The sequence below is a fragment of the Pogona vitticeps genome, chromosome 1 (genome assembly GCF_051106095.1).
Source record: "Pogona vitticeps strain Pit_001003342236 chromosome 1, PviZW2.1, whole genome shotgun sequence".
Classification (NCBI taxonomy): domain Eukaryota; kingdom Metazoa; phylum Chordata; class Lepidosauria; order Squamata; family Agamidae; genus Pogona; species Pogona vitticeps.
The window spans coordinates 75821224-75842633 of record NC_135783.1 but is presented as its reverse complement, the minus strand read 5'-3'; the positions used below and the strand labels follow the sequence as shown (position 1 = coordinate 75842633).

Sequence of the window (21410 nt, the reverse complement as noted above, 5' to 3'; positions counted from 1 at the left end):
AAGCCCTATTTGAATCAGTGGAGTTTATGGAGGAATTGACTCACTAAATCCCCATTGGTTTAGTGGGACTACTCTTATACAACTTACTACATGACACAACAGGATTTCAGCCATAGTGTGCCCTGTCAGATGCATAACTGAGTTTTTCCCTTTGTTTCATTCCAGATGATGCTGAAATGCAAAGATAAGAAATGGTACCAGTTCTGACAACACATTTTAAAATGCTTCTGTGTAACTTTACCATGAAGGGGGGAAAAATTTCATTAACTTCTGCAGGATCAGCAGAACTAGAAGGATGTCAGCCAATGTATCCTGATGTTTCCTAGCACAAATCACACACTGTTTTACCTCAGTCATACAGCTTTAAACTGAGGATCGTTCTGTTTAAAACTGACACCCACATAGTGTGTGTTACCTATACTGGGAGCTTGGGAACAGAGTTGTTAAAGAGAACACATGGACAAAAAATAAAATTCGGTATCAGATGAACAGGGGCACTGCAGGATCTATCCTGTGTTAATATTCCATATGCCAAATGTTTTGTGCTATCGTTGTTGCTGCCAGTGTTTCACCCTCCTGTAGGAGGATGCAATAAGTCAGGGGTCCAAGAGCTTGAAAACAGTTGTTCAACTTACAGGACTACTAGTAACTGATCTACACCTTCCCTCCTTAGAGCACATCATAATAATTGTTACTAGAGATGACTTTCTCTGCTACCAACTCTCTGATCTGATAAACTGGAAGTATGTGAGCTCTGCCCTGAATATATACATAGATAACATGCACTTGAAGTTTTCTTGGACCCCTGATCTAGTGTTCTTGTATTTGCAACCTCACCCTGTTGATATGTTCAGAATTCATGATAAGCCATGATTTATCATGATGAGAATGGCCCATGATGAGCCTGGGACTTGTGCAGTCTCCCCCTCTTCTCATTTCTTAATATGGCCATGAAGATGTGTTCAGAAGCTTTTTCTTCACTTTTTCATAAACTGCAACTTGTCATTTTATCTATATCAAAAAACTTGTGGTTAAAATTATGAACTTTATTTTGGTGGCTTGGACTTGATTAAATGCTTTAAGTTTTTGAAAATAGTCATCTTCATGCAATATGATTTGAAGCTGGCTTATTTCAGCAAACTGTAATTATCTGCCACAGCAGAGTTCAGACTTAATGCTAATCTGATACATTAAATTTCCCTATATCCTCCTAGCTGCCTCAGGAAGGAGGAGGGACAATGTGAGTCCAAGGTTCACAAAAGCTCATTCTTGTCGTAATAAGCCATGCTATATTATGATCATGGAAAGCAGCCAATGCCAAGTGCAAAACAAGAGGATAGGTTACTTTCGCATTGTAAAAAAAAGGGATTGAACTGCACATTATGCTGAAAGTTTTCATTTGTGTTATGGCTATGTGGTGTGAAAAGTTTTCTTTAAAGTTCCAGTAATAAGAAAAATATTTGTCATCTTTTAGATACCTATTTTTCCCCTGCAAATATGGTTGGGTCAATTTATATAATATTTTGATATGATTACCGACTGGTTAATTCATGTTGTACATCTTTTTAGTGTGTTTAATAGAATGTATTTGTGCAAGCACTTAAGATCTACCAGAAATGTAACCAGCTTACATGCCCAATCAGAAAATACTTGCAAGGTCATATAGTCTGAAATCTGGGTAGTGTTGAGCTTTGAGATACAACTTAATGGATATTAGGAAGCATTTTGTTATCAACTGTATTAAGCTGAATTAGCTTTAGACATTTTTCAGATATACTTCAAACCTATCAGCAAAGAGGTTGTCTCCAGAATCCATTTACCTGGAAGAAATTCATGTTGATTGAAATTAAATTCCTTCTGTGGCAGTGTTCTAAAGTTCACTGCATGAATTACACAAAAGTTAAAATCAGGGTAAGTTGTTTCCAAGACATAGCACTAAAAACAAAATATTAACATCACCATTTTACCACTTCAGCAACTTGTTTCCTATTTAGATTTGTATGAGATGAGGGATTTAAGACGTGCCAAACTGAAGCAGTATATTTTTAGCAAATAAAGGCTGCACCAAAGCCATAATATAATAAGAATAGAAAGGATTTATTTAAAAAATATTTAGAAAAATGAGAATTCTTTGTCATGCTAGAAACTGGAAATAGTAACTTACTTGTGATCATTTGCAAAGAGCCTTAACTAGTTTAGGCTTATTTTGTAAGCAAGTGCCAGTGAGAGGTTTGGGTATTATTTTCCTAAACTTGATTGTACTGTGTATGTGTTGAATGGGTTGTCTGATTCGTATGTGATAAACATACAATTTTGAAGTGTATATTCAGCAGTGCTCTATGAAGCTAGTTTATTTTTGCTCAAAGCAAATTATTTCGTTAAACATTTGCACGGTGTATAATGCAATCTAGGTTGAAAATATTACTGACTGACCTTACCCAGTCTGGTCTTTTAAAGCCAAAAAGACTTGCTTCTAAATAAATTTGATTTAGAATTACTTGAATTGAATGCCACTATTCCCTTCTAACAGTCTGGTTGTTGCCAAAAGTTACTTATTTAGTATGGTGGGATGTGACAGGAAAAGGCTGCAAGGTGCAGGAATATTTGAATCTGTTTCTCACATGGTAGTGTATTTACATACTGAAAAACAGCTTGTCACTTCCTTGCAGTGCAGTTTTCTGTAAAGTAGTATAATCTTGCTGACCATTTGCAAAACAGTCAAATGTTCTCACTACCCCATTGTCCTGGGCCTGCAGAAAGCGGTTTTGGCCTGTAGCCAAATTAATGTCCTAGAACATCTCATTTAAAAACATACTATTGGTTTTGTTTTTTACATGCTGTTCCCTGAAAATATATCCAGTTTTTTCTGTTAAATTATCTGGATTGTGTTTACCTATAATATGAATATATAAACCAGATAATTAAAAGGTAGTGATGTGAGATTAAAACATGTACCTATGCATTGTGGGAACTCTTCTAAATGCATTAGCATATTCATTTTTCAGTGTACAAATAGCATGATGCAGCCAAAGTAAGCATCTCAAAGCCTATTGATTTCATATAAAGACATGTAGGCACATGCTAAAACAGTATCATATTAATTTATCAGTGCTTATCATTGGCCAGTAATTCTAGTAATTCAATTAAAATGTGGTTGTCAACCCCCCAAAAAATCCCAGCTCCCTGTTCACACAGAATTAAGAGTAGAGTTGAATAATTACTCTGTCTAAAACAGAAAACAGCCACAACAGGAGAACTCTATGGTAGATTCAGAATTACTGCCATCAGTGATAATGTGTGAGCAATCCTGGAAGTGATGTGTTCCATTGGAATGTACAACACTTTGATATAAAGGCTTTAGATAAAGGTTCATAGGTTCTGAGCAAACATCAAATCAATGTATCACCATTTACCACCTTGTTATTTTTATGATATAAGATGACCTATAGAGAATTCTAGTAAATACAAGACAAGGAAGATAAGAAAGCTTATGCTAGCACAAGGATATGCCAAAAACCATCTATTGTAAACTGTGTTCTCACACTTTATACCATAAATAAAAATAATCTGGGTAGAAAATGTTTGCAGAAATCAGGCCTGGCAAGTAATTGTGTTATTTATCTTATTCTGTCTGTTCAGTAGTTCTAGCCATGATGTTCAGTTATATTTGTAGGACAACTTACTTTGTGTAGGTGTTCTTTTGTCTAATATTAGAGAAAATTGTCCTTATCCACTTGCTGGCATTTTAGTCAGTGTTATAAGAATACTAATTATAAGAATACAAGTGATAGCTTTTAAAAACTTGAAGAGAAGTGGTTGTGTGATTTACATGTTTTTAGAGTTCTCCCATGACTTCTGATCAAACTGGTTTTGGATGTTTTTCATAGCATGTGCTGAATTTTCTCAGGGCTTAAACTTTGAAATGAGATGGGGCGGAAGTTACCTGAAAAATCTTCATATCTTTTAATCCCAGTTCATTTTCATTCGCAACACCATTGCTTTCACTTTTTCCCTAGAAACAAGTATATTACCCATCCATTCTGTTTGGCTAGGAGTTTAATGAAAGCTACTGAATGTATAGTCCTAGCCCATAAGCCTTCCTCTCTACTACTTAAGCAACCTCACTGGGTTTTTGTTTTCCACAGAAAGCTGATTGAATAGTAATGATGCAGCAGTTAGTAAGAACTGCAAACATATTGGGCAGAAGTGGAAACAAGTGTTTGAGGGATTTTAAAGTTACAGAATATGGTGTGTCATTGCAGAGGTGTGAACATTTTTGTTACTTATTTCAGTCTCCATTTATGAAAATAGTAAGAAGGGAAAAACATTTTTGCCATGGGAGGGGTGAGTTCTAAAACCACATCCTCTATTTTGGGCATTTTGTTCTAGCACTGCAAGGTTGGGGAAATGAAAATGATATTCGAGTAAGATTACCAGCACTGCTCCAAATGTATATAATCATCCTGGTGAATTGTTATTGACTAGTATCTTCTCTCAGTACAGTATCTTGTCTCAGACAAATAAATGCTCTCTTAGTGTCTAAACCTCTTTTAAGAATAATCAGGGGATTTCCCCAAAAAAACACATACGAAAATATGGGACCTACCATCAAGTTCCTATTCAGCCTATTTTTTTTTTAAAGGCAGACAGTGGGGAGTGCACATTTCCTTGAGAATGAAATACTTAGGTCAGAGCTGCTTGTCATGTGAGCTAGAAGAAATTAGAAATTACAAAAACAGAACAGACTCTATTCCATCAAGGTTCCATTTGTTGTCATATTTGCACAATTACCAATGGGTCAGTGATCATGCCATGACAGTAGGATTAATGTCTCACTCCAGAAAAATGAGCATCTATACACAGCCTAGATGAATTATTTTTTTACACTGATAAAATGCAAACAAACTGCTGCTATTTGTCTTTATGTAAAGTTCCTATGTTCAAATATAACCAACTGAAGACATGTTTCTTTAGTTAGAAATCTGCCAAATTGTAATTTCTGAATGTTATTCCATGTAAATATTTTGTGTATTTCAAGCAAGTCTGAAAGTGTGACACCATTCACATTCATTACATATATATTTATTAGGCTGATTTCCATCTGTTTTCTTTGTACAGTTTATTACATATACAGTGTGACAATATTAAATTAGAAAGCTATAGCCAAAGGTGAATTTTGATGCAGTGACTTTCCTTTTTGCTTTCTATGGCACTGTAATCTGAACTATAAACTTGAATTTCTTTTCCCTGCACTTTAAGTAAAGCAAGCTTGAGTACTTTGTTCTTCAGCATTTGAGTTTTATATTACATTTCTATACATAATATAGTTTAGAAAATTCCGTTCACCAAACTACTTGTCTGTACAAAAATAACTATATATCCTCTGCATGGTGCCCTTGTGGACAGGATCCTCATCTGAGAGTGAAGCCTGCATACATGGACCTGCTTCCTCTACAGAAATGAATAGGTAAGTGACAAGTACAGGAACTCCTCATAGGTATCAGAACTCCAGTGACAGGGATAGACTGCTGGATCAGGAAAACATAGTGAATGAACAAACAACAAGCAAAATTCTCATTTTTAAGTTAGTGAAACACTTTCAGATTTGTTTAATGATCACCTCTACCCCGTAATGTCATTCATAGTAAGATTTGCTTTGGTTCCGTAGAAATGAATAACAGCTGAGCACAGATAATCATGGCTGAATTGCAGACCCAGTGATTAATTATACATAATACTATTAAAATATAGTTTGTTGTCATATTTAAAAATGTAACTGTAAAATCTTAATTTTAGAAAAAAAACTATTTCTCAAACAACTTAATAGATATATAATTCATATAGAAGTTAATTAAGCTTTTAATAAGGGGGGGGATCTTGTATCAAGACAATAGTAACAAATTAACCTAATTTGATTTGTTGGAGATAACTAAAACAGTTCCTGGTTTAATCTATAGTAACTGCCCAAAGTGGGTAGCAAAGTGTGTACATACATGAGTGTGTGTGCACATGCACAGACCATCAAAATTGTAAAACTGTTTGGAATAGCTGCAGTTTGTTGATGGACATTTATCATAGCTCTTTGTTTTCCATGAATATGAATATTCCAAATTCTAGATTTTCTGGCGTTCCTTTGGCTTAATAAAATAAATTTCAAAAAAATAAAAGTGAATTCCATGTATTTTTGTCAATTACAACTTTCTGTGTATATAAGTTATGGTCTCTGCATATATTTTATACTGATTGTTACTTTTCCTCAGAATGTTATGAAAGTGGACATTCTTACGATTCATGAGCCATCCTACTTGTTGGTAGTTCGATGCACAGGAACAAGAATAAGACTGCACTTGTAGTGTGCCCAATGATTGAAAAGTGCTCAATGTATGCCTTTGTTTACTGTGCAAATTCTCAGCCATGCTTGTTCCCACAGTCTAGATATTTATCTGTGAAATAGTATATATTTTATTTCTTTGTGAATGTTAGTGATGTTGATGCCAAAAAGGAGATCATGTTGAATGAATGTTATTGTTGGGGGTACTGGGTGGTATAATGTCCAATACATGTGAATTATTTGAACTTGAATGCTGTTTAACATGCATTGAAAATTTAATCAAGATAAGTACATGGATGCTACCATACATGTTTCCTGTGTAAATCATGTTTGTTTTAATTCCACTGATGAGTGTAATTTCTAATTTTTAAACAAATTTGAGGTATAGGGTTGATTATAGAAATCAATGATGCAACTAAGTCAGTATTAGCATTTTTTGATAAAAGAACCTAGAAACTGATCTTTCTAAATCTCAAGTAACTGTAGTATGTTCCTTCTTGACCACTGTAATTGTTTATTTCTGTATTAATAGAAGTTTGATTCTATTTTTTTTAAATAAAATCATGGCATCATTCATGGAATAATTTTTGATACACAAAGTGGGGGAACTCTTGCGTGTTACTTCCCCTTTTTAAAAAATGTGTAAATAAACTATATGTGTGTTTCTTAAACACACATACCACTATTCATCTTGGTTAGTCCAAAAGGAACGTGCTGCTTTTTGGTTATGCTGTTCCATTATGCAAGAACCATCCAAGGGTGGGGGTGGGGGTGAAGAACATTGGTAAATGTTTCTAACATTACTCATTGGGAAAGCATGCTTGATATAGTACTTCTAGCTTATATGTATCTTAGTCTCTGTACATTGTATCCTTTTCATTTTTCTTTTACTATTCACTACCACTTGTTAATTTCAGTCTTGCAGAGCCCCACTATGTGTTCTGAAGATGAAACTGGGAAATGCATCTTAGGATAGGGTTGCAAATTCATCTGTCTACAAATATAGTTTCGTATGAACTGCAAACCATACTGTTAAAAATGTAAATGTTAGATTGCATAGTTATTTTACTTAATGTACTTGATCCTAAACTATGTCATAACATTAAAATTAAGTATGGGATATTTTTGTAAATAAAAAAATACCTGTGCAGCTGGTATTTTAAAAGAAAAAATGTACTATATGTTAATGTTTCAGAAAATAATGTTCATATGTGTATATGAATGTGTCATTATGCTGAAGGGCTCTGACTGGGCAAAATAAACTATTCAAATCTCTCCTGAAATAAAACAATCCTAGTTTTTGTTTCTTGTATCATTTACCCCTCTTAGTGTGGTTCATGCTTGATCATGTGTGGTTCTCCCTTTCTAAGTATCGTAAAAAACAGAACTGTCTTCAAGATCCTCTGTATTCACCACTGTGTATTTATGAATTATTTATTCTTCAGCGTGGCCTCTATGAATACACACAAAAGGGTTAAATCAGCACCTGCGCTGGACCTCTCGGAATTTTCTAGAGCTAAAGAGAAAAGTAACAAAGTTTAAGTTGCCCATAATAGCACATGCTCTGCCCGCCTCAGCCTTCAGTTCCATTTATCCGCCGTAATATCTAGAGTTAAGCTAGACATATTCAGTGACGGACAGTGGGGAGGCTGGGCGGGATTGTGTGAATTCACAGAGGTCCACTTGAAGAAACATGGTTACAGGTAAGTAAGCTTTGCTGACATAAGGCTACACACTAAATATTTATAAGAGGCTGCCCTGGCAACAATATAGAAAATAGTGATGGTCAGAGGAACCATTTAGGCCAAGAGAGGTCTCCTTCCCATCACTATCATTTGTGTTTCTATGCTGCATTCTACAGAGTTGCACACTTGATGTCTTCCTATATCTTTAAGCATTTGAAATAGATGTCCTATATTTTTCTTTCAGTTACATGAACCAGAAGTTTTTTTATTGTTAAAATTAGAATACTAAGGTCCCTCAATGTATAAAATAAGATAATAGAAGCCTTTCCTTGAACAAGTCTTTTCCTTTTATTTGTGTAATATTCTTGATGAAAAAGTTTATGAAATTTAATTTCTGTATCATGAATGCTGTTTTCTGCATTTCTAAGTTTAAGTAACTGGCATACTTAACTTTATAACATACTACATGACTGAGTTGTATTCACAAGGAAATATTGCATTTCTAAAATACTATTATGTCCAAATTGCTAGTAGCCCAATTTATATCCAGAATAATATGAATTGCTCCACCAAGCACTTGTTCAAATGTCTCAATTACTACGCAGCCTGGACAAAATACTGTCCCATAAATTATATTTGCCTAAGGATGATATCAGTGAAAGGGGAAGATTGCTGATAATTAAACCTGCTCACCCACCATCAGTCATTGCAGTCATGCAAACCCCAAGATCAAAGCAGGAACTCATTGATTATTGGCAGTTTATGCTGCTGGTAACATCATCACCTTTATGCAGGTGTAATTTAGCACACAAGATTTTGGCCTATGGTTACTTGGAAGTCCTGTAATGTTTGGGGGGGAGGCTTACCTTCAAGCTTGCATAGTATAATAGGCATACTCTACTTCTAGCATCTTTAATTAAAGACATGCATCTCTGTTGTGTTTATTTCTCCACAGAAATGTGATATATTTATCCCAAATATATGTTTTGAAGAAAATTTGGAGCATGAGTGTTCAGACAAAATCTGAACTTCTGCTTCACAGACTAGATATGTCTTCATTGTAAGATGTCATCTAGCCTTAGCAGAATCCTCTCATTCGTGCTTGGTTGAATTCATTCTGGGCTTGCACAGGGAGGTATTCAGTATTTCCTCGTACAAATGGAAGCCCCCTTTTTGAATTGAGAAATCTCGGCTTGCACAACAGCAAGCGGGTCAAGCAGAACTGCGCAGTCAGATCACAAAGCTGAGTACTAATCTGAATGGGACTCTGCCCCATTGGTTTAAGGACAAATTAAAAGACTATGACTGATACAGAGGACAATGGAGGTCTATTAAAAATATTTTCCTACTGCCTTTTGGGCATCTTTAATTTGTATGTAACAGGAAGTGTAAACAAGCGTAACAAATCATAAAGCAAGATAGATAACAAACATTAGAAGTTAAAAACACTCTTCCTAAAAGAATAATAGTTTAGCCAGATGGTTAGCAAAAGGTAAGTTCTGCAACATCTCAGAGCTGTTTTAATTTCTTACCAGGGTTCATATGCTACCATAGAAGAAAGCCTTGTATGCCTCTGACAATATTCCTAATCTGCCAGAGAGGATGAACATAGGACAACACGTGTTCATTAAATTTATGCTGAGTGCACTCCTAGGAGAAGAAGCAGATTTTGATGTAGGAGGATCCTTGGCAATGCAAAGCTTGGAAAGCTAGAAATGCCCACCCCTTGCCCTAAAAGCAAAATGCTCAAGGTAACCAGTGCAGAATAAGTTGAATATCTGCCTGTTAACACCTACCTCATTTTAGAAATGTCCCAGTCAACAGCAACCCATATAAGCATATTTTGGTAGTCCAACAGGGCACAGATCAGTAATAGCAAGATAAATCCTGTCGGGGAGGGGGATAGGGATTCCAATATTAGTTCCATTCCTTCTGTTAAAGCAAAACCTTTTTTTAAAAATCATGCAGCATTTTCAAGACTTATACTTCATAACATTCTTAATCCAGAAGTGGGTTTATGCTCGCTAATAAGTCTGGCCTGGAACAACACCTTATGCTATTGGAATCAACTATCCCATAGGAATCTAATTCCACTATGTCTACCTGATAATGAGTGATTCATATGTCTCTTATTGCAATAAAACTGTGGCTCAAAAGATCTCGTCATTTCTCCTTGGCCCAGCACAGCTGTGCAGGAATAACATACAAGCCAAAGTTAAGATAATAGAGACTCTTGGATATTGATAGGCAAAATCTGCTAGTTGTATGTAATATACCTTGTTGTTCTATAGTCCTAGGATTAAACGTTTCCTTCAACAATACATGTACTCCCTAATAATTTTCAATCCCTAAACACAGGAGAGCCGCCGCCTTAGCAAATGTTAATGTTATATCCTCAGTTGATAGCCAGGTGCTTTCAAGGTATACCTCAAGACTGCACAACAACTTCTGTACCTCAACTCAGAACTTGAGTGTGGCATTGTTCATAGGTAGTGGTGGGAGTATTCATATACAAATATTCCTGTGCAGCTCAACTTAATGAGAGGCTTTTATGTAACCAGGAGCAGTTATGGACAATCCTCCTCCTTGATACAGTAGTTCGCAGGGGTGTTTGTGATCTTGTTTAATGTCCTTTACCTTTGTCAGGTACTAGCAACTGAACTTGAGCTAGCCTCAATTGTCATAAGACAGAGGTAACTGTTGGCGGATCATTTACTTGGATGAAAAATACCCAGCCTGTTCTAGACAGGATTACACACAAACACACGGACCTGATTTTACAGTTCAAAAGCTGCTTACTGATTCGGCAAGTATTCTACTTGGGTCTAGCAACTGTATTTGGGTCAATTCTATGTCTTTTGCAGCTTTAAACACTTTTAACTGGTAAGTCATCTGCTCTCTTACCTGGATGGCAATAGCTTGGCCATGATTAACCATGCACTAGTGGTAGCCTTCCCTTTGGGCTGCTGCAATATGTTCTCTGTTCTTAAACATGATTCAGAAACTGCATTCGGCCCAAAACAGGGCTGGTCCAAAACTGGAGCAGGGCAGTTTGATTGGATCATACCAGTGATTTATCAGCGATGCTGAACCCCAATCATTCCTGAGTGCTGTTTAAAGTAGTGCTTCTAACTCTTCAAGCCACCTCAGGTCAGGATAACTTGGAAGTCAGCATTTTCCTATATAACTCTGCCTGAACCTTAAGATTTTCCTCAGGGACCTTATTCAACACTTTGAGGATGAGAGTAACCCTAGGGATACTCTCCAGGGTGTACCATCCGTCTCTCTCATCAGAAAGGCAGAAGAAGAGACAGAAACCATTGAAAGAGGGCTAAGACAATTGGAAATAAGTACAGAACCACTAGAGGGTGCCAATTTGGTGGGAAAAGTGGGGGATAAGAAGGAGACAAGGAGGGGGAAGGCAGTTGGAAAGAGGAAAAGAAAGACGTGTTGGGCTGAGGAAAATATTGCAGTGGAGAATAAAGACTTAGTGGAATTGATACAGGAAGATCCTTGGACAGGGTAGTGGGTAGAGTTTCGAGTACCCTGTGAGCATGCAGAGAAAGAGTGGAAGATACAAACATATAGAAAACCACCATATCGGGGCAAGACAGAGGAAAGGAAAAGAAAGAAAGAGTATAAAGCTTGGATACAAAGGGAGGAACAAGCAAGAGAACAAAGAAGATGTATGGCGCCAGCTGGGAGATCCCGTGAGCCCAGTCCTTTCAGACCCCCCAGTGAGACAGAACAAGGGGAAGAAAGTCTGGGAGCAGCAGGTGGACTGGGTGTATCACCCACAACCATAGCTTTAATGAACAATATGGCGGGTACCCCGGGCATCAGATAGAAGTGGCCCCATTGAGTTAAGAGTTCTTCTCTTTTGTTTCAAGGAGAGTTACCCAGTTTGACAAAAGTTAAGACGTACGATTTGTTGTTAAAAGTGGAAACGAATAATGTGGACATGTTTGAGACTGATGACCTGTTAGATAATAAACCTGTTTTATTGGAAGAATTTGGGCTCCCATTGCCTTCTTTACAGAAAAACACACTGACAAAGGTAAAGGACACTAAACAAGATCACAAACACCCCTGCGAACTACTGTATCAAGGAGGAGGATTGTCCATAACTGCTCACTGGTTACATAAAAGCCTTTTTCAGAGATGTCTGTAAGGTCACAACTATTTTCAGTGAATACGTGACTATAATCAAATATGTAGCTTAGACCTTTTGGTTTTCAAATATGTGGGTTTAATTGTAGGGTGTTGTGAATTTTGATTTCAAGGTGGGACAGGCTCTTTGTCTGAGAGAGGCCTCAGCCCCCCAAATATAGATTGAGGTGGTGCTCTCTGCTTGAACAATAACCTGCCTTTGTGTGATCATTATGCCTATTTTGCATTTAAACTGTGTTTAGGCTTGTTAAAATCAATAAAATTGATATTTTAAACCACTTGGGAAACTGTTGTGTTATAAGGTGATAACATAACAGTTTCCCAGGTGGTTTAAAATATCAATTTTATTTTATTGATATATAATTATGGAAATAAAGGTTTCTACCTCTCTTCATTTCTCTTTATCTATCTTTCTGTTTGATTATATCAAATTCTCCATCATAATAGTGTACAAGTAACTGCACTATTGCCAAATATAAATCTTCTATTTCACACAGTTGCCACAGGGTGGCACTCCTACCTAAATCTATTTATTAGTTGAGGCATGCAGAGGCCTGCTTTTTGTGGTGAAAAATTTCCTTAGTATCCATATAGAGGGGGTTGTATGGACTACACTTTTCATAAAATAAATCAAAAGTACAACACCTTAGTTTAAATTATAAGGTATTAAACATCTTGTCACATGTAATTACAGAGCACCAGATGGTCAAACTTAAGGCTACACAGTAGCTTGCTTTTAATCTACTGCAGAACTAGATAAGAGGGTAGATTCTTTAAGCTAACTAACTAATTTAAAATGTGAGTTAACAGGCAGAGGCGTACATCAGAATTATCTGTAGCAAGGAAATAAATCTGAGAAGTGTTAAAGGTGCTAGATTTGTAATGGTTTGTCAGATCAATAGCAGGTGCTGGAAGGATTGTAGCTACAGGAATAACAGCTCTTATGTCCCAGCTAAAGTTTACAGCAGACATGCAAAGGGTAACTGCTTCAGCTGTTGAATTTTAAATAACTGAAAAGGCAGTGTTCAGGTAGTAAGGCATTATTTATATACAAAACACTATGGTGTAGGAAGTGGAAATATATACTGTACACATCTCTGCACAATCCGTCAGAGATGTTTTCGTGCCTGAACAAAAGATGGAATTGCACTTTCAATTTAATTGTAAAATATCTTAATCTCTTTCTTTCTCATAGTACATACTGTCCAATATATTCATTTTAAAAGGGATACATTTTGTTAAACGTATTTTTCTTTGAAACTCTGTATATTTTTAATGGTGCCAGCCATATCACTGAATTGTTTCCAAGGAAAAAAGTTCTCTTCGAATACTACATCCCTTGGTTTCCCCAAATTCTGTAATAAATAATAATAATAATCATATGCCATCAAGTCAATTGTGACTTACAGCAACCCTTTTCAAGGTTTCCCAGGTAGAGAATGCTTGGAAGTGGTTTATCATTCCATTTTTCTGGGGACACCTGGGACTGTGCAGGTTGCCCATGGCCACACAAGCTGGCTCTACTCCCAAGAGGCACCATGGAGAATCAAACTCTCAACCTCTGGTTTCACAGTGAGATACCTAAACTACTGCACTGTCATAATCCAGTGTACTTTATATGTTTGCTGTAGACTGAAAATAAGGAAGAGGAATAGTCCCTAGAGATATGGGATTTATTTTTCATATAAATTTGTAATTGAATGCCCAATTAAGTTTGAAAGTTTCTGGTTAAAAGGAAATCCCTAATGTAGTAAATACACCAATGATAATTTATCTAAATTGCTATGATGCAATTTAAAGAACATCCCCCTTCCCTCTGCTCTGTCCAAAAAAATCATAAAATCATTCGAGTTTCAATTCTGACATAATTATTTACTTTGATGTATTCTTCATATGTAGCTTTTGAAAATTCTCATGGGAGTATCATTGCATTTTCTAACACTCTTCGCTTTTCACAGCTCTTTAGAGTGCCATTAAGCATTCAGTGTTAATTAAACACTGTTGTCAAATTATGCAAGACACTTTTCTAAAATTTAATGCATATAATTATTCAGGCCACAGAAAAGATAATTTCAAGTAAACAGTAGTTGGATATGTTCTACCATGTCTATTAAAAACATGACAGAAATCTGAATTTCCATACAACGACCAGTCACAGAAGTATGACCTATTTTTTATTGCCTTGCACATTTAAAAATCACACAAACAATGTAAATATTCAAACAGGAGGCAGGGCTCTTCAGCCCAAAGTGAGCATGGTCTTCCCACTCTGTTTTCATATGCATAAAGCCAGAACACCTCCTTTCCTATAAGGCTCTTCTGGTATAACATTTTGTTTGAGGCTGAAATCACGTCAGCATTTCACCTTGGTGGCTAAACACACATATTTGCAAGTAAAACCCATGCTTGTCTCCCTATGTTGTGGGTGCCCCCATCACTGGAGATTTTCAAGAAAAGACTGGACAGGCATCTGTCTGGGATGGCATGAGGTCTCCTGCCTTGGGCAGGGGGTTGGACTAGAAGAACTCCAAGGTCCCTTCCAACCTTACGACAATTCTATTCTCTGTTTACCTCTCAATAATCAATAAGAAAACAAACCAATGTGATTTGCAAACCATGGAAGGTGTGAAAGTCTTCTGGTGCTATGAACATGTACTCTCCCACACTTAAGTTATTCCCGTTTCTGTTGGTATACTATCAGTAACATAGTGTGAGTCCTGCCAGCCCCTCCCACATCAATCTGGTGTTCTTCTTCCCTATTAGTCTGTAAATACCAGAGACCAATAGCTGAATTTAACAGGTTTTATTGAACTAAAGGCCAATTTAATAATGAAAGTGTGAGAACTCCATCCTATTCCTTCTAGCTAACTCCACTGACCTAAAGTCCAGCCCTAACAAAAATGCTGCCTCTGGTTTCGCTCACTAAGGTTCTTACTTGGCGAGACAAGACAAGTTCATTCCATGGTTCTCTTCCCAACAGGGTGAGACAAAGTCTTGCATTCTAAATGTCATAGGTTTATAGGTGTCTTCAACAACGAGAGTCTATACATGTACAGTGAAGGCAGCCAGGGGAATAAGTTATTTCTTGGTGTCCCCTTTGAGGTCTCCCTGGTCCTGTCCTCCAGTCTCCTCTGACATTGTGTTCCTCCAGACTCCTCCTCCCATCACTGTTGGGATTTCTTATTATTATCTCTCTTGGCTTTCCTTGCAGCTCACCATTCTCACTCTCACCAATAAGAGGAGCAGTAAGGAGGTTTGGGGAGTTTGCAACTCTTAGCTGCTAACACCCCATGCCAGGGATCTTCTTGATGTATATAGTCCCACTCTCCTGGCAGTTCTGCCTCTTCCTCAGGGGAGTCCTCTGCTCAATAGGTCCCAGTCAACCTGTCTAGGGCATCAACCCAAACCTCTCCTGAGCTTCTCTAGGATCCTGTTTTGTTGTTTTGAGGTTTCAATCCCTGGGTTCCCATCCTTGGACTTCCTGGATTTTTGCTTTTGTTTCCTTTCTTCTACGGGCCCTGGTTGATAGCCTACCTCCTCCTTTTTCACCTCTCCCCTTTTTTTTCACTGGAAAGCTTCTTTTATATCAGCTAACCACCAAGAGTAAAGCACTGCCTCCTTCTATCTAACTGGGTAGCCTCCAATCCCCGAAGCAGACTTTATGACGTATGCCTCTATGTGGGTCCCGCTTTCTCAGTATTAACCAGTAGCATCATTTCCGTCCTTGGGTTCCTGTGCAGGAACCCTCATGATAAGCTCTCCAGATGTAGGGGAAGGGCATGTGGATTCTAGGTTGTGGTGTGAGACAGAGGCACCTGTGTCTTCCCCATACATATAATTTGGTATTTTGAACTTTCGTACATTTTCCCCTGCACTGTCCACAATATATTGTACAATCTGATGAAGACGAGTTTATGTTGAAAGCTAGCCTAATACAGATATCATCAACCTTATCAGGGTTCTCAGCAAATAAACTAGATTTCCAAAGCAAGGGAAGAGTCATTTTTCTTTTGCTATGTGGCTCATCCACTGTCTGAGATCCTGCTGGCTTTAGAGGTGACACAGGAATCGGTCAGTATTTGCAAGTTGTCATTCCTCTGCCACAACAAACAAAGCAGTATCTGTCCAAAAATCAGTCCCTAGTTCATATTGGCATGGATCCAAATAACTATACTCTCGCAAATAACCTTAGAAGGAGCCACACTGCAAAGCTACCAGCAACCTAACTTCTACCTATACCTGACATATCCTTACATGCTTCTTCAATAGGCAGCATTTATATAGTTTTGGCTCCTTTAGAAAAACTGATCACTGGGTGGACATTTAGGTCATTTTAAAAACATTTGGGTTCATTTACAAATACACAAGTTGAGCGTAGGCTGAGACATGCAATTGAATCTATCCTGTATATGTGAAATCATGGACTGCATCAAGTTGCCACAAAGGAATATACAAAAGTGCACACCAAAATTCAAGAAGAACTCCTCTAATTCACTCCATCCCTCTGCTTACACATTTCTATTGCATTTTCTTTTGTAGCTCTCTTTCATGCCATTCTGAAGGAGAAAGGGAATGACTCATATTTTTGAGGCCCCGATAGCTAGCTCATAGTCCTTGCAGAACTTTCCAGAATAGTTTCTGTATCAAGAACACCCCTTCTAAGGATTAACTCCCCTTGAGAGACATTGTCTGAATATCTTGGGTTATCAATGCTCCTTTGCACAATCCCAAACAGGAGATCAATATGGCTTCAGGTTAAATCCACAGGGTTTGTTATCAGGTTACTATGATCTAAAAGGCCTACAATACACTTTTTTAATATGCCTCTTTTATGGTCTTTCTAAAGAGAGGAAGATATTAAAGCTCATCTGGCTCTATTCCTTCTCACCTGGAGTATCTCCTTCCTAATTGGAGGTAGAGGTAGGGCTTGAGATAAATGCTGTTACAATCACTGTAAGATAATGAAAGAGTGAATTCTTAAGGAAATAATTCATGCAAGCAAGCAAGCCCAGTCAAGGTTTCACAGTTGCTAAATTCCCTTTGACTGGATACTGGCCAAAACAGACTCGGAGCAGTCAATCTATGGGCATTCAAAGGTCTTCCTTCATGGCTCCAATTTCAACGGCACATCAGAACTGATTTAGGATACCATAACTGACACCATAATTGTATTGTAGATCACTATTTTCCTTTGGCCATGCAAGAAATGCATGGAAAATAGCAAACAAACATTTCAAAAAGCAGCTTTAGGACTTGGGAGCAATGAGAGCAGGAGATCCTTCTTGAAGGATATTGTGAGGAACATGATTGTGCAAGCAGTGCACTACACTAAAGTCAAAGTGTTGGCGGTGAAGAGGCTTATAACTGGAATAATTTAGGACACAAGAAGCAGGTGATGTACCTAAAATTCTCTCTGGCCTGCACAATTTGTTTTCTTTTGAAAAACCATCACCAAAGATTTAAGAACCTAACTAAATTTTTGTCTAAGCTGTACAATTTGTTTTATTTTGAAACAGTAATAATCAGAGATTCAGACCATTTAAAAACTGATTTCATTTAAAAGTGGAACCTGAACTACAGTATTTCTACCCAGCCAGTGGCAAAACGTATATCACATTTCTTATCCCACCAGAGGTAGTGACACCATTAGAGAGAGGGATAATAAAGCAGCCAATGTTGAGCATACAAAGACTGAACTTTTAGTGGTGGAAGGAATCAGTGGGAAGGGAAGGCAAAAACAGACACTCTTTCTCTGTAATGACTGATACCATCTCCCAAGATTTTCCTACATTTCAGACTTACCTAAAGGAATGGCAAAACATCAACAATAAAAGCAATTAACAGTTATGGGGAGAAAGCACAACCAAGACTTAGTACCATGTTTAATGACTACTTTAATGCATAGGTAACTCTTGAGTAAACAAAGCCTGAAACAAACTTATTGCAGGAAATAAATTGTTAGTGGTTTCATCCCTGCCAGCTTTGCCCTAAAACTAAGCATAAGAACATAAGAAGAGCCCTGCTGAATCAGGCCAAGGGCCCATCTGATCCAGCTTCCTGGATCTCACAGTAGCCCCACCACATTCCTCTGGGAGCACACGAGACAACTAGATACCTGTCCCCTGATACCATTCCCCTGCATCTGGCATTTGAAGCCTGGAGATTATACATCCCCATCATGGCTTGTAACATACGATGGACTTTTCCTCCAGAAATCTGTCAAATCCCCTTTTAAAGGCATCTAGGTTGGGTGTCATCACCACATCCTGTGGCAAGGAGTTCCATGGACTAACAACACGCTGGGTAAAGAAATATTTTTTTTTGTCTGCTCTCACTCTCTCAACACTCCATTGTAGTGGATGTCCCCTGGTTCTAGTATTGCATGAGAAGGGAAAAGAGCTTCCCTCTATCCATTTTATCCACCCCCTGCATAATTCTATACATCTCAATCATGTCCCCACTCTGGTGACTTTTCTCTAGACTAAAAAGCCCCAAATGCTGTAGCCTTTCCTCATAAGGGAGGTGTCCCAGCCCAGTCATCATTTCAGTTACTCTCTTCTGCATCTTTTCCAGTTCCACTATGTCTTTTTTGAGGTGCGGCGACCAGAACTGTATGCAACACTCCAGGTGTGGCCTTACCAGCATTATGCATAATGGCATTATAATGGTGGCTGTTTTATTTCCAGTTCCCTTTTTAATGAGACCTAGTACAGAATCGGCCTTCTTCATTGCCACCGCACACTGGGTTGACACTTTCATTGAGCTGTCCACCAGCACACCAAGATCTCTTTCCTCATCCATCACGGACAGGTCAGAACCCATTAGCTGATAACTAAAGTTTTGATTTTTTGCCCTGATGTGCATTACTTTACATTTTCTTATACTGAAACACGTTTGCCATTTTGCTGCCCATTCTCCCAGTTTGGAGAGATCTTTCTGGAGCTCTTCACAATCCTTTCTGGTCTTCACCATCCAGAAAGGTTTTATGTTATCTGCAAACTTGGCCACCTCACTGCTTATCCCTGTCTCCAGGTCATTTATGAAGAGGTTGAAAAGCACCAGTCCCAGAACAGATCCCTGGGACACACCACTCTCCAGCTCTCTCCATTGTGAAAATTGCCCATTAAAACCTACTCTCTGTTTCCTTGTTCTCAACCAATTCTCAATCCATAATAGGACCTGCCCTCTTATCCCCTGACTGTGGAGTTTTCTCATCAGCCTTTGGTGAGGAACCATGTCAAATGCATTCTGAAAATCCAGACAGACAATATCCACATGCCTGTTGACCTTTCTAAAGAATTCTAAAAGGTTTGTGAGGCAAGATTTAACCTTACAGAAGCTATGCTGATTTCCCCTCTGCAAAGCTTGTTCTTCTAAGCAAAATTAAGGCTCAAAGGCCCATTCATTCAATTCAATTCAAAGTTAAGGATCAAAGGCCTATTAGTTCAAATAAGGGGGGGGGGGGAATTACAGCCCTTTACATGATTTAGATTGCAGTTCCCAGAATTCCTAACCATTGGGTATATTGTCCAGGGCTAGTTGGGAGCTGCAGTCCACCGCACCTGGAGTGTCACATTTCCCCCCACCTTTGTTAGACTATCTCACATAAATATTTTTAAACAAAATATAATTATGTTAAAGAGCAGAGACATCACCTTGCCAACAAAAGTCCTATGGTTTTTCCTGTCGTGACATATGGAAGTGAGAGCTGGACCATTAAGAAAGCAGACCGCCGAAGAATTGATGCCTTTGAATTGTGGTGCTGGAGGAGGCTCTTGAGAGTCCCCTGGACTGCAAGGAGAACAAACCTATCGATTCTAAAGGAAATCAACCCTGAGCACTCACTGGAATGACAGATCCTGAAGCTGAGGCTCCAGTACTTTGGCCATCTCATGAGAAGAGAAGACTCCTTGGAAAAGACCTTGATGTTAGGAAAGTGTGACGGCAAGAGGAGAAGGGGACGACAGAGGAGGATGGGATGGCTGGACAGTGTCTGCAAAGCAACCAACATGAAATTGACACAACTACGGGAGGCAGTGGAGGATAGAAGGGCCTACCGTGCTCTGGTTCATGGGGTCACGAAGAGTCGGACACGACTAAACAATAACCAGCAAGCTATTGTCTAAATGCAGAATAGAGGGGCAATCATACCTGCATCCTCCCCCTCAACATCCCAGAAGGCTCCTCACTGTGTGCTTGTTCTCACATCAGTCACAAGATCGTTCACACAACAGGTTGCATGATGGGAAAATTCTTGGTGCAGAGGAACACTTGCGCAATTGCCTGTCTGCTCCTCATATAAGCATTATGATACTGGACAATACACTGTAGAAATCTGAAACTATTCTGCATAACTGAAAGTTACTTGGTGTAAAATATCCACTTCGAGCCCTTCTGCATTCCATTTAGCATTGTGATGCTTATTTCTGAATAAAAGTGTATTAGACACTCAGAAAAGGTGAGCTGTGTTGTTTACATACAATTGCATTAGGCTTTAGTTTATTTTCTTATACTGTACTGTACATTTATATGACAGCTTTCATTGACATCTAAAATGGTTTACATCAAATCAAGAAACAATTCAAATTCACAATAAGCCAAAGAACAGTACATATAACAGCAACAGTAAAAACACAGCCAAAGATTTTGCTCAAGTCCACCTAATGAACCAAGCACTACTCAAGCAAACCTTGGCTATATAAGAAAATCGTAACTTGATGCTTGAAATTCAAAACATTCTCTATTTTAAGATGTCCTCCCTTTGAAGAACTGTCCTGTCCAAGGCTTATTTTTAAATGACAAATGGTGAGAAAAGACAGTAAGAAGAAAGTACCCATCAGCAGCCATCACTTGGTTATGTATGTGCATGATACCTGAGCACAGTCTTTCGCATGTGTTGCATTTTTATATAAATTACTGTAACTCTGGGTAGTGTGGGCGGCATATAAATTGAATAAATAAATAAATAAATAAATAAATAAATAAATAAATAAATAAATAAATAAATAAATAAATAAACTATTTGCAAAGTTGCATCTATATTTATACAAATATGTATTTTTGTCCTCTTCTTAGTGATGTATTTCCTCTTTTTTTGCTGCTGCATAATTGGCTTCCTTACAGAGGGTCCAAAATGGTGATGACTGCTTCTATAAGTCAACTGTGTGCAGTTTCTTTGTGGTTAGCAGTTTTAATATCTGAACCCCAAATAACTTGAAAACAGC

At 37.9% G+C, this 21410-nt stretch overlaps 1 protein-coding gene and 1 long non-coding RNA gene across 8 annotated transcripts in view; one reads left to right on the top strand and one right to left on the bottom strand.

The window, feature by feature from the left end:
* STXBP5 (syntaxin binding protein 5) overlaps positions 1-7622 on the top strand; it is a 185813-nt gene extending 178191 nt beyond the window's left edge. For all 7 annotated transcript variants that reach the window (XM_020809900.3, XM_020809829.3, XM_020810218.3 and 4 more), the window contains one exon: positions 166-7622. In XM_020809900.3, coding sequence (XP_020665559.3) covers positions 166-207 — 42 coding nt within the window. In that variant the 3' untranslated portion in view covers positions 208-7622. The remainder of the gene's footprint in view (positions 1-165) is intronic.
* Positions 5518-19724, bottom strand: LOC144585937 (uncharacterized). Its single transcript, XR_013540571.1, has 2 exons — positions 9813-19724; positions 5518-9666 (listed from the first exon to the last, which is right to left on the bottom strand). It is a non-coding gene; the product is annotated as an uncharacterized LOC144585937 (long non-coding RNA).
* Positions 19725-21410: the final 1686 nt, after the last annotated feature.